An 11,776-nucleotide genomic window follows, 5' to 3' on the forward strand; every position below is an offset into this window, starting at 1 on the left:
CCCATCTGCCCAAATCATGCCTTATAGACAAGCAGGTGCTTAGTGCAGACCTGGTTCTGCCTTAAAGATGATGCCCATTTGTCCCGGGAAGGAAGAGAGCAGTCAGCCCCTGCGGCTTTATCCCAGCAGAAGCACTACCGGGGAACACGCCTCTCGCCGCAAGCCCCGCAGAGCCTGGATAAGTCCTTAGTTGTAGACCAGCAAGAACGTGGGCTGCGGAGCCGCACAGCCTCGGGCCAGGCTCTGCTCACAGCTCCACATCTACTCCCTAAGACATGGGTGGGTGCCCTTGGTGGGGTCCCCGGACCAGCAGCGTGGGCAGGCCCTCGGAGCTTGTTGGAAAGGCAGAATGGACTGAGTAGGAATCTGAATTTTCCCCAGGCCCCAGGGGATTGGTGCACAGGTTAAGGTTTGAGGAGCATTGATCTGGGGACCTGGGCAAGTCCTGTGACTCAACGGTGCCTCAGGTTCCTCACCTGTAAAATGCTGATAAGGTCATGTGATAGCTGAATGGGACCACGTATGCCACGACTTTAGCACAGCGCCTGGCGCATAAGAGGTGTTTCGTGTTCATGTCCGGCCCTTGAGTTCCCCGTCTCAGGAAGTTTCTATTTCCTCCCGGTTCAGAAACCTCCTTTTAAAAACTTGAGGGTGTGGCAGTGCTGCGAGGGGACAGCAGAGGGCACCCTCGACATTGCTATGGCAGAGAACAGGGCACCGGTGGCGCAGGCCGCCCAGTGCGGGTGCCCCAGGGGTGCCTGGCTCCGGGGCAGAGACAGTCCCCCAAAGCGCCCCTCGGGGGCTGCGGGTCCTGGGCCGAGCCTGCAGCCTCAGGCATCTAGTCCCCCATTTGCTCTCCCGCTGCTAGGTGCAAACACATCGCCCGCTTCTCCAAACCTCCGGCACTCGGTCCCCAGTCCCCGGGCCTGCGGGGAGGCCAGTGCGGGCCACTAGACGTTGATGAAGGATCCCTGGTCGCCGTTGGCTGTCTCAGGCTCCACGCAGCGCCCCTTCCTCCGTGTGACCCTGCGGTTCCGGTGGAACTTGGCGTAGCAGCGCAGCCCTGCGCAGAGAGGCGAGGGGGTCAGGGGTGCACCCGGCCAGGCCCCCCACACACATACTCTGGGACCCCTGCATCCTCTCACCACCACCCCCTTCTTCATTCTGCCCTACAACCAACCCATCCTCCACACAGCAGCCTGAATGCGAGGAAGGGAGGGGGAACAGACAGAGCGCAGGGGTATTTGGGTCCATGACACTATTCTGTGTGACCCTGCATGGCGGACACATGTCATTATGCATTAATCAAAAGCCACAGAAGGTAAAACATGAAAAGCAAAGAGCAAACCGTAACGTATACTACGGACTTTAATTAATAATAATAATAATGGTGATGCATCGCCCTGGCTGGGTGGTTCAGTTGGTTAGAGCATCACCCGGATACGTCGAAGCTGTGGGTTCGGTCCCCGGTCAGGGCACATGCATGACTCAACCAATGACACATAAATAAGTGGACCCACAAATCCATGTTTCTCTCTCTCTCAAGGCAATAAATAAAAAAACTGAAACTGCTCTTATTTAAAATAACAAAAATAATGTATTGAGACTGGTTTCTATACAATCTTTCTGTAAACCTAAAGCTGCTCTAAAAAAGTCTATGAAGCCCTGGCCGGGTGGCTCAGTAAGTTGGATCATCGCCCTGTGCACCGAAAGGTTGAGGGTTTGATTCCCGGTCAGGGCACATACCTAGGGTGCTGGTTTGATCCCCGGTCAGGATGCATATGGGAGGCAACTGATTGATATTTCTCATATCGATGTTTCTCTCTCTCCCTTCCTCTCTTTCTCAAGTCGATAAACATATATTTGGGTGAAGATGAAAAAAAGAAAGTCTATTAACTTTTTAAAGGAAAGCAGATTCTGCCCTCTCCCCTGTGAAACCTCCCAGGCGCCCCACTGTACTCAAAAGGAAACCTAACTTCAGTCTTCTTGCTTTCCCTCCCATATCCAGCCATCTCTTGCCTCGGGACCTTTGCACTTGCTGTTCTCTCAGCCAGAAATCCCTTCCTCAAGCCCCTTCAGCTGGCTCCTTCATGGCCTGCAGGTCTCAAAGAGACCCTCCCTGGCCACCCTAATTAAAGTAGGCATGGCCCTCTCCACATTGGCACAGGCACCCCCTGAGATACATGGGCAGACATGCTTTTCATTTAACCCACATCTTCTTGATGGTGGGTGAAAGAGATGTCAGTGTGGCCTGAGCAAGTCCCTACACTTCAGCTTAGGAGTGACCACAAGAGAGAGAGAGGACATTGCTACTTCAAGATCCACTTATGTCACCGTCAAGAGAATAAAGGGACTGCTATAAAGTTTGTACTTAGTGGCTTAGAATTGACACCTGGGTCACTGGGCTTTTAGACCTGTGGCCACACAAGTGACACAGGAGCGGACAGGCATTCACGAGCAGGAGTGGTTGGTCGCCATAGAAGCCCTTCTGGCACCTCCAGGACTCAGCTGGCCCCGGCTGCTGGATTCAGCCCTGAGCCCTGTGCTCAACCTTTTTTGGATATCTCAGGAGTCCTCAGGACTCTTGGTCCTCATGAGGGTTCCTGGCACCCCTAGAGCCCTCTGGTGTGGCATCTGAGTGACAACCTCCTCCTAGACGATCTTTAAGGAGCTGCCCGAACAGTCACTTTCACTCTTTTTTTTTTCTGAGCCTGAGTCTCCAGGGAGGAAGCAAGAGTTTAGATGGAACTAACCAGAGTGAGGGATCAGCGGAAATGAGTAAACGCTGCTTTGTTTGCAGACATATCCAGAGTGCCTGGAAAGCTGTCCCCTTCCACCTGAGGCCCAGGAAGGGAGGGAGGGAGGGAGGATTGATTTCTGGGCAGAGGGGCCACCACTGAGCATCCAGCTGGGCACCAACTGGGCTTATGCAGCTCAGTAGGGCCAAGTGCCCCTCACTCGTGTGGGCTGGACCTGGAGGCCAAGGACTGAGGTTTGGCCCCAAAGCTGTTCTGGGCTCCCTGAACTGGAGTGTCTCCTGTCCACTCTGCACCTCAGTCTCCTCCTCTGTGAAATGGGCCCCAACCCTGCACACAGGTATTGGAAAGAAGCTTCCCAGTATCCCCTCTGCCTCCCACTCCTGCTGCCTCCATCTCCTCTCACCTCCTAGCTGGCCCTTCCTGACTCCTTTCCTGCCCCCACAGCCCTGCAGCCACAGTGAGCTTTTAACTCCGAAGCCAGACCATGTCACTTCCCTGCTTAAAATCTGCCTGCAGCTTTCAATTACAAATCTAACGAAGCCAACAAGGTCCTGTGTCACCCTCCTGACCAGCTTCCCCCACCTCCCTGTGTGCCACCTCCCCATGGCCACTGTGTGCCAGGCCCACTCAACACAGTGGCCTCGTTCCTGCCTGAGGGCCTTGTCTTTTCTCTGCCTCTTGCCCAGGATTCACAGATGAAATATCTCTAAACTCCCAGGAGTTGTTTCACAATCATACTGGAATGTGGAAACTGGGCAGGGGAGAGCCGACACAGGTTGGCAGGGAGTTGGCAATTGTTGAAGCCGGGTGATGGAAAGCGGGGGTTCATCATACTGAGTCTTATTCTGACTACTTAATATATGTTTGAAAATTTTCAGAATACAAAATTAAAAATATTCCCCTACTTTTTTAGCTGTGTGAGTTTGGGCAAGTCACTTAACCTCTCTGTGCCTCAGTTTGCTGATGTGTAAAATGGATGGCTGTGAGGCTTAAGGAGACATAAGGATTAGGATTAAGGAGGGTAATGTGAGTAAAGTATTAGGCACAGAGCCCCGCACACCTGGGCAGCGGGGCACCTACTGCTCCGTGTTGGAGCTCAGAGGAGCTAAAAAGGGGGCCGGCCAAGTGCCTCCTTCCCGGGACGTGCTGGGAAATCCACCCCCTGCCCTGTTATCACGCTTGGCATGGCTCCCCTGGGATAGAGTTCTGGCCTGAAAACACCAGCCTTCTCAGGTTTGATCTTATTTAAAGAGATAGGCTCCTCTCTCCTCCCTCCTCCCGCCTCCAGATCGTGGGGGATCACGCCAGCTTGTGTTTGGAGAGGCGAGAAAAGCAAATCTGAGAAACGATACCAGGAATTGAGCCTGAGTGAGTTCACACGTCGGGAAGCCACCAAGCAAAGCTGTTCTTGCTCACGGCTTCGGCTCCCCAGGGTGTCTCCCACCCCCTTCTTCCCCGCAGGCCCCTTGGCCCACCCTGTGCCACGAAATCCTGTCCTCAGCTCACTGCAGAACCAGCTTCAGGGGAAAAGGGTGGTTTCGTGGTTCTCAGAGCATGAGGGGCCCCCATGCCCCAGGGGAGTCCAGGCTCACCTTCCACACACATGCAGTCGTCAAAGCATTTGTTGTTGAGGCCCCGGTTGTGGGGCGTGCAGAGATGCCCCCGCAGGTCACAGCAGGTCCCTGCAGATACAGCAAGCACTCGTGGTCAGCCAAGCTGAGGGGACCCTCCCCACCGCCCGGCACACGGTCCCCCCGGACAGGAGATCCATCATCTTTGTGGCAGGGCCGTGCCCTGGCAGGGTGGGGCCATCTGGTGTGCAAGGCTCGCAGCCGGAGCCACTGATGGATGTCATGGCCGCGGCCCTGTGGGCGGGTGGCAGAGACCCCAGCTGCCCCAGACGGGCGATTGATTGATCACGGGAGGAGCGGGCTGGGGGCCGCCAGGTGTGGAGTCAGCTTGGAGCTGGGGGAGCCTCAAGGATCACTGACACCAACGTCCTCATTTGACAGATGGGGAAACTGAAGCCCCCTGGGGAGCAGCGACATCTCCCCAGGCCCGGCCTCGCCCACCATGGAGCCTGCTCTCAGAGCCACTGTCCAGTTGGCCCAAACTCCAGCCTTTTCTTTCTGCTCAGGGTGTAAACAATGGTTTGGAAAGAAAACAGCCCATCGGGGAGCTGGTGGTCTGCCCCGTACAATGCCCGATGCCGGTTAAGTCGCGGGTTTGTAGACTTTTCTGGCCACTGAACGAACAGCGCGGCCCCATGGGGCTGTAGCACTCGGCTCTCCCTCTGGACGGCATTTGCCGTCCAGCAGCGAGGAGAGCAGTTAGCTGTTAGCATCTTGAGGACGTCACACTGGGCCCATGTCATGTCCCTTGAGTAGTCCCGGCCTAGGACTGGCCTGGCGGGGTAGCAGGGCTGCCTTGCTCTGGAGCGCCCCTCGTCGGCTGGAGGAGGCTGCACCAGGTGTCCCCTCCATCCCTGCTCCTTCCCCTGCTGTCACCCATAGGCTTCCCTCCCACCCCAGCCTCCTGCATCTCTCTCCCCACCGCACTAGATGCCCCCAGAGGTCCCGACGGGCCCAGCCAGGGCCCGCGGTCTAGGGCGTCGGTGAAAACATCAGCCCCTTGTTTTCAGGCTCTTTGCTTTGAGTCTGTCCTGACGTGCGCAGCTGCTGAACAGGGGGGGGTGTCACCGGAACAGCCACCGAGAGCCCGGCCGCGTCAGGATGGGCCGAGGGCAGGATTAAGCCGGAGGGACTTTAGGAGGACGTCCAGAGAGGGGTCCCGACTTAAGGCCCCGCGGGGCAGGGGTTCGCCTGGCAGGCTCAGGTTCCAGCCGCTTCCTAGCTGTGTGGCCTGGGCTGAGACAGCCCCTCTGAGGTTTAATTCCATCTGAAAGTGGGGAGTGAACGGTCTCCTTCCCTGGGTTACTACGAGGATTAAACTGTGATCCGGCAACTCTCAGTAAAGTGGCTGCAATTGTTACTACTTGTTATTCCTAGAGGGTCAGGGACCCAAAGGCCCCCCTCCTGTGCCTGGGAAGGTCCCCCCCAGGTCTCCCAGCACCCAGCCTCGCGCCCTGAACATGATGCGGGCTCGGTACCTGGCAGGCAGTCGTGGTGATGGTCACACGGCTCCCCTTCGGCCGGCGATGTTTCATTGCCATCGCTGGAGAGTTTACCCCGGTTTTTTTCTGGGGACGAGAAGATCCGCGGTCAGAAGCTGAGGCCCAGCCGAGCCGAGACACGGACACTGGTGACAGAGAGCTCATCCTGCCACTCCCACAGCGTGGCTGGGGTGCTCTGCCTCAGGCTATCTCCTTTCTAAAGCGGGATCATCAGCAGTAATGACCTAACTTTTTTTTCCCTTTGGGGTAAAATGAGTTGATACATGGAAAGCGGTTGGCACCCGGCCGGTGTGGCTCAGCGGTTGAGTGTCAACCCATGAACCAAGAAGTCGGTTCGATTCCCAGTCGGGGTACATGCCCGGGTTGCGGGCTCGGTCCCTAGTAGGGGGCGTGCAGGAGGCAGCCGACCAATGCCTCTCTCATCATTGATGTTTCTCTCTCTCCCTCTGTCCCCCTTCCTCTCTCTGAAATCAATAAAAAAATATTTTAAAAAATGTGTTTGGCACGTGATAAGTTCTGGATAGTGATGTTTCCCTTTGGGGTGTCTGTTCCAGTGTGGACTCCATACCCTACCCTCCCCCCACTTTGGGCATTCGTGGGTCAGGCTGGGCTGACCGACAGACGGCGGGGAAGGGAAGGGAGCCCAGGCACAGGGGTGGTGGGGAGGTGGACGGACCTTTCTTTTTGGCAGAGGGCCAGACCTCAGGTTTCATGTCTTCATAATCGGTCCAGTCGAACAAGGCCATGTCCAGCGTGGGCATCACCTCCCCATCGAGCCTGGGCGGAGCCTGCAGAAGGTGGGTGGGGAGGAGGGAATGTGGAGCTTCCAGCAGGTGGGAGCAGAAATGTGGGGCCCAGGCTCGAGGGCAAAGGAGGGGCCTCTAGAATCCCAGCCCCGGGACATCTATGCAGTCACCCGAGGTTCCTGCTCCAGCAGTCACCTGGGTACCGTCCTCACTTTACATCCAAGTCGGACGGTGCCTGCAGGCAGCCAATGCAGTCAGAGGGGCCCTCTGAGGGAGGGGCTGGGCAGGCAATCGTGCCCGCTCAGGGGGTCTACGTCCATGCGGAAGGAGTTGGATGAAGCCAGCTGCTCACTTCCCTGCCCCCTCTTTCCTGGGCAGAACTTATCAGCTCTCCATGGCACCGTTGAGGCCACGGCCACGGCTCCGTCCCACTCACAGCCATCTCGGGGCTGGATCTGCCCACAGTAGGACATGGGCAATAAAGGCACCTGCCAGGGCCGGGTGCTCAATGGAGGGACTTCAGGGGTCGGCGTTGGCAGGGGTAACCACGTATTCCTTGGGGATGGTCCATAGCTTTTATCAGAATATCAGGGAGTGCAAGAGAATAAAAAAGATCTGCTAAAAAGTAAAGTTCTTTTTGTCTACGTACATTTTACTGATAGTTTTAAATGATATTATTTCAAAAAATATTTCAAAGGCGCAGAAGAGGCGCAATGAAGCACATCTTGTTAACTGCAAGAAGGATGCGATGAACTCCCGAGTTCCCTTCATCTGTTTGCTGGTGGTAGCAAACTGGCCACATGTGCCCGCCTGCTCGCTCCATATGTCTTTCGTAAAGGTCTGAGGCAGATGTTGAGTGTTAACCGACGCTTGTTAATTCTGGGTCGCGGGGACGTGGATTTTTACAGTGCTGTTATTCCTGTACTTTCCGGTATGTATAAAATTCTTTGCCAAGGGCCCTGCTGTTCTCACCGCAGAGGCCGGTGTGCTGAGCGGGCACTGGCTTCCTCTGCTGTTCCCAGGGTGAGCCCCCAGGCCCACTTTCTCCCGGGCAGGGGCAGCCCTTTCAGGGCAGGGTGCCCACCCGGCTGTAACTGGGCTGGACGGGCATCTGGAGACCTGGTTTCCAGCTAGCCCCAGTGGCCTCCACCAATTCCCTCCCACCCCTGTGCCTCAGCCTCCCTAAATGTACTAAGAGGGGTTTGCATGATGTGGTCTCAAGGACTCTTCTGGCTCCAGGGCCGTTCTGAGGCCCCTTACCTGGGGCCACAGGGATGTGACAGGCAGGATCAGGGACTCTTCCGTGGCAGGGGCTGCCTCGAAGTTGGTGAGGTAGAGTATGGTAGGGGCCAGGCTGGTGGAGGAGTCCTCCAGTGCGGCGTCCGGTGCCTGGTCTTCAGAGAGCTCCACCCTCTTCATCAGGGAGCTGGGACCTCGGACCAAGGCTCGACCTGAGACACGGGGTGGGCAACACAGGGCCTTTATCTGCTCACCACCCACATCAGCCCAAAGCAGAACCCATATTTCCTGCTGCAAACGAGGGGGCGTGGCAAGCACCAGGGGACAAGCCTGACAGCCTGACAAGCCACCAGCTCGCTCGGCAAACATCCCTGCTGCCCACTCTCCTGGGCAGGTGGAAACCGGGGACTGGGGGTGGGGGAATGTCTTGGATGAACTGGCGGTGTTGCTGGGGAGACAGTCCAAGGATTCCCAATCGAAAGCAACATTCCAGCAGGTCCAAGTCTGGGTTGGTGGGGTGCAGCCAAAGGTGTAAGTACAACAAATGGGAACTAAGTAGGGAAGGCTTCCTGGAGGAGGTAAAGTTTGAGTAAGGGAGCACCGTGATGAGGCTGAGAGGTGCTGCAGGGGGTGAGGCCTCTGAGAAGTCTGGGAGGTGAGAGCTGAGGCTTGTCACATGCAGGGAGTGCTCCCTATGAGGTGATAATCATTCCGTTTACTAAGTCCTACTGTGCATGAGGACCCTGTTGACTGCCCCATCGTGCTTTATACCCATTATTTCATGAGCTCTGCAGGCTCTGGGAAGTAAGTACTCTTTCGGCCTCATCCACAAAGGGGGAAACTGAAGCACAGAAAGGTTAAGAGACTTGCCTGAGGGCACACAGCTGGTAAGCAGTGAGGTCTGAATTCAAACCCAGCTCCACCTGAGTGTAACATCAATACTTTTAACCACCAGTGCCACCTTCTAAGACACATGGGCAAGAGGTCGGGTGAGTGTGACCAGGCAGGTTGGGGTGATTGGGAACAAAGGGGCTTCGAGAGAAGCTAAAGGGCCCAGGCTCCTTCCTGCCTCTTTTTTTCAGGCAAGATCTGACTTTAAGGTTGGTTGGGTCAGTTGGGATCCCTCACTCTCCAGAAATGAATCCCAGAGAGTAGCAAAGCCACGTAGGGGCCATCGAATCTGTTCCATTCACTTTCCAGGCTTCACGGCTGGTCAGCAGGGCTGGGCCTGGCCTCCAGAGCTCCGCTGTCCCCTCCTCTTCTTGCCCACTCTCTTAGGAGGGCCCCACTGGTCCACTGGAGCTGAGCTGAGATGGATCCACATCCCATGTGTGCCCTCTGGCTTGTCTTCAAGGATGCCAGCATCCAGAAGTGGGAGGCTGAGAGTCTAAGTTGATCCCTCACCCCCACACACCTGCCAGGGGGTGTTCTGCCCACTTGGGGGGGAGTCTCAGTAGGCCTGGCAGGGAAGCAAGCCCCAGCTGTTTGCAGGGGAAGGTGGGGCTCAGGCTCCACCACCTTCCTCCTGCAGAACCCCTCAACCCATCTGTGTTTGCAGCACTAGACCTGCCCCTAGAGGCAGGCTTGTCACATGAAGAGACTTGGAAGCCGAGGTTTAGGGCGTGAGATTGGGGAGGAGCCAGCTGAGCGGAGCTGCTGAGCAGTTTGTTCAGAGGCTGAATGGGTAGCGGGAGGGGGCGGCTGGGGCCAGGGGGCAGCTGGATGCTCCCAGGATTTGGGAGTGTGGAGGGAACTTAAAGGGAGGTGAGGAGGGCTGTGGGGGTGGGGAGCATCGCCTGAAACAAACAGGACAGAGGCAGGAGAGATAGGATGTGACGCTTCTGGACCACCTGTGTCCAGACTGGAGGGTTGGAGGACACTGATTCAGGATCATGAAAACGCTGAGAATCGACCAGTCACAACTGCTCACTGTCCCTGCCGCTTGCCAGGCACCATCCCGAGCACTCCACATATCAAGACGCCTCCGCACCTACGCTGAGGCTGGATGGGGCCATTGTCCCCATTTTGCAGAGGGAGAAACCAAGGCACAGAACGGTGACTCCCCCAGGGCCGTACGGCAAGTAAACAGTGGAGCCAGGATCCGAACTTGGGCAGGTCTGGCTTCAGAAGCAAGCTCTCAGCCCCTGCTCTACACTTGGGAGTTGATAAGCGATGTTCTTGGAGGGCACTGAACTGGCCCATCTCCACTCAGTAGGACGGACTTAGGTCAGATACAAAGGAGAACTTCTGACTTAGGAGGATCATATACTGATATGACTGAGTTTCTATTGCCACACGCCCCTCTCCTCCTCCCACGCTCCAGCCCCTGGCCTCCCCAGCCTCCTGCCCTTACCAGATCCCTCGGACTTTAGCAAGACCCCCCCCCCTCCTCTGGGTGTCCACTGCCTGCCTCCTTTGGGGCCTCTGGATGTCCTCCCAGGGACCTCACACCGTTGACACACCCTCTGGGTCTGCCTCTAAAGCCCTCTCCTCACCCCCACCCCACCACCCCTTTCCAGGTCCCAGATATCCAGCTACCTCGGTGCAGTTTCAACCTCTCCCTGCGTCTCTTGTGCTCCCTGCCGCGTTTCTTCCCTGGAGATTGGTTCTCCTTCTCAGGGTAGGGCAGTGCCAGTCCCAGGAGCAGATTCTTGTCCTGCAGTAGGCCTGCAGGACTTTGCCCAGGCAGCAGCCCCCCTGCCCCTGGCAGCCTGGAGGCCTGCCTGGTGGAGGTGACCACAGCTCCATCCTGGGCCCGGCCAGGCATGCCTGGGCCCCGCTCCTTCTTGCCTAGGCCCCGCCGGCGATGGTGGCCGGCCTGAGGTGTCCACAGCGCTGGGCCTGGGAAGTTGATGTGATTCTCAGGGAGGTTTCGAGCAGGGGTTCCAAGGCCCAGGGAGCCTGCCAGGCTCAGCTCCAGAAGCACCAGGAGAGCAAGGAACAGCATGGGGACAATGTGGGTGGTGGGCCCAGCCATGGGCTCCTCCCTGAAAGAAAAAGCAGCGTTTGAGGGGCAGCACAGCCCTCCTCCCCCACTTCCTACTCCCAAATCCCCTCACATCACTCCAGCCCGGTGCTTCTCACCAGGGGCAGAGGGGGACTTTGCCCCCCAGGGGACATTTGGCAAAGTTTTCCAAACTGGGCAGTGCTACTGACTCTACTGTGTGGAGGCCAGGAATGCTGCCAAACAGCCCACGAAGCATGGGACAGTCCCCCACGACAGTCCCCGAAGACAGAGACTCGCCGGCCCAGAAGGACCATGGTGCCGAGGCTGAGAGCCCAGTACCAACAGCTTGAGCGGCATCCAGGCTCCAGATTAGCCTAGAATCCCCTTCTCCGCACAAACCTCTGCCCTTTGCCGAGCCCCCCGGAATAAGCTCAGAGCTACGCCTCTAGTCCCCGGGATTGGACTCGAAGCCCAAATGCAAACAAACCGAGTAACAGCGTCTGAGCCCGTGCCGCAGGCGGGACTTGTGTTCAGCGCTTTGTGGGAATTTTCAGTGCTCAGTCCTCTCCGCAGCTCTCTGACCTACTGTTTTCCGAAGTGACAGTTAAGGTTCCGTCACACCCAAGAAGTGTCATTTATGTAATTTTTTTTTTTTTAAAAACAAATATTTATTTATTTTTAAATTTTCACCTGTGGATATGTTTTGGTTTTGTTTTTTTAAATATGTTTTTATTGATTTCAGAGAGAGGAAGGGAGATGGAGAGAAACATCAATGATGAGAGTTATTGATTCGCTGCCTCCTGCGTGCCCCCACTGGGGATCGAGCCCGCAACCTGGGCCTGTGCCCTGACCGGGAATCGAACCATGACCTCCTGGATCCTAGGTCGACGCTCAACCGCTGAGCCACACTGGCTGGGCTCTTTTATGTGATTCTCATGCCTGTGCTTGGAAC

General features: G+C 56.6%; 1 protein-coding gene across 1 annotated transcript; it reads right to left on the minus strand.

Annotated features, from left to right (window-relative positions):
- Window positions 1-776: 776 nt before the first annotated feature.
- DRAXIN (dorsal inhibitory axon guidance protein) lies at window positions 777-10,857 on the minus strand. The gene is made up of 6 exons (XM_081145160.1): window positions 10,416-10,857; window positions 7,899-8,089; window positions 6,569-6,680; window positions 5,869-5,958; window positions 4,352-4,441; window positions 777-1,063 (listed from the first exon to the last, which is right to left on the minus strand). The coding sequence occupies exons 1-6, from the start codon at window positions 10,852-10,854 to the stop codon at window positions 951-953; spliced, it is 1,035 nt and encodes a 344-aa protein (XP_081001286.1). The 5' UTR covers window positions 10,855-10,857; the 3' UTR covers window positions 777-950.
- Between the last annotated feature and the right edge of the window lie 919 nt (window positions 10,858-11,776).

The sequence above is a fragment of the Miniopterus schreibersii genome (assembly GCF_964146895.1).
Source record: "Miniopterus schreibersii genome assembly, chromosome: 8".
Classification (NCBI taxonomy): Eukaryota; Metazoa; Chordata; class Mammalia; order Chiroptera; family Miniopteridae; genus Miniopterus; species Miniopterus schreibersii.

What these genes read in the sequence shown, in the direction of transcription:
- DRAXIN (XM_081145160.1), bottom strand. Translation starts at nt 10,854, where the DNA reads ATGGCTGGGCCCACCACCCACATTGTCCCCATGCTGTTCCTTGCTCTC. An exon ending in GCCCTCTGCCAAAAAGAAAG is followed by an intron (nt 5,959 to 6,568) that starts GTCCGTCCACCT and finishes TCTCGTCCCCAG; the next exon opens with AAAAAAACCGGGGTAAACTC. An exon ending in TCACCACGACTGCCTGCCAG is followed by an intron (nt 4,442 to 5,868) that starts GTACCGAGCCCG and finishes CTGTATCTGCAG; the next exon opens with GGACCTGCTGTGACCTGCGG.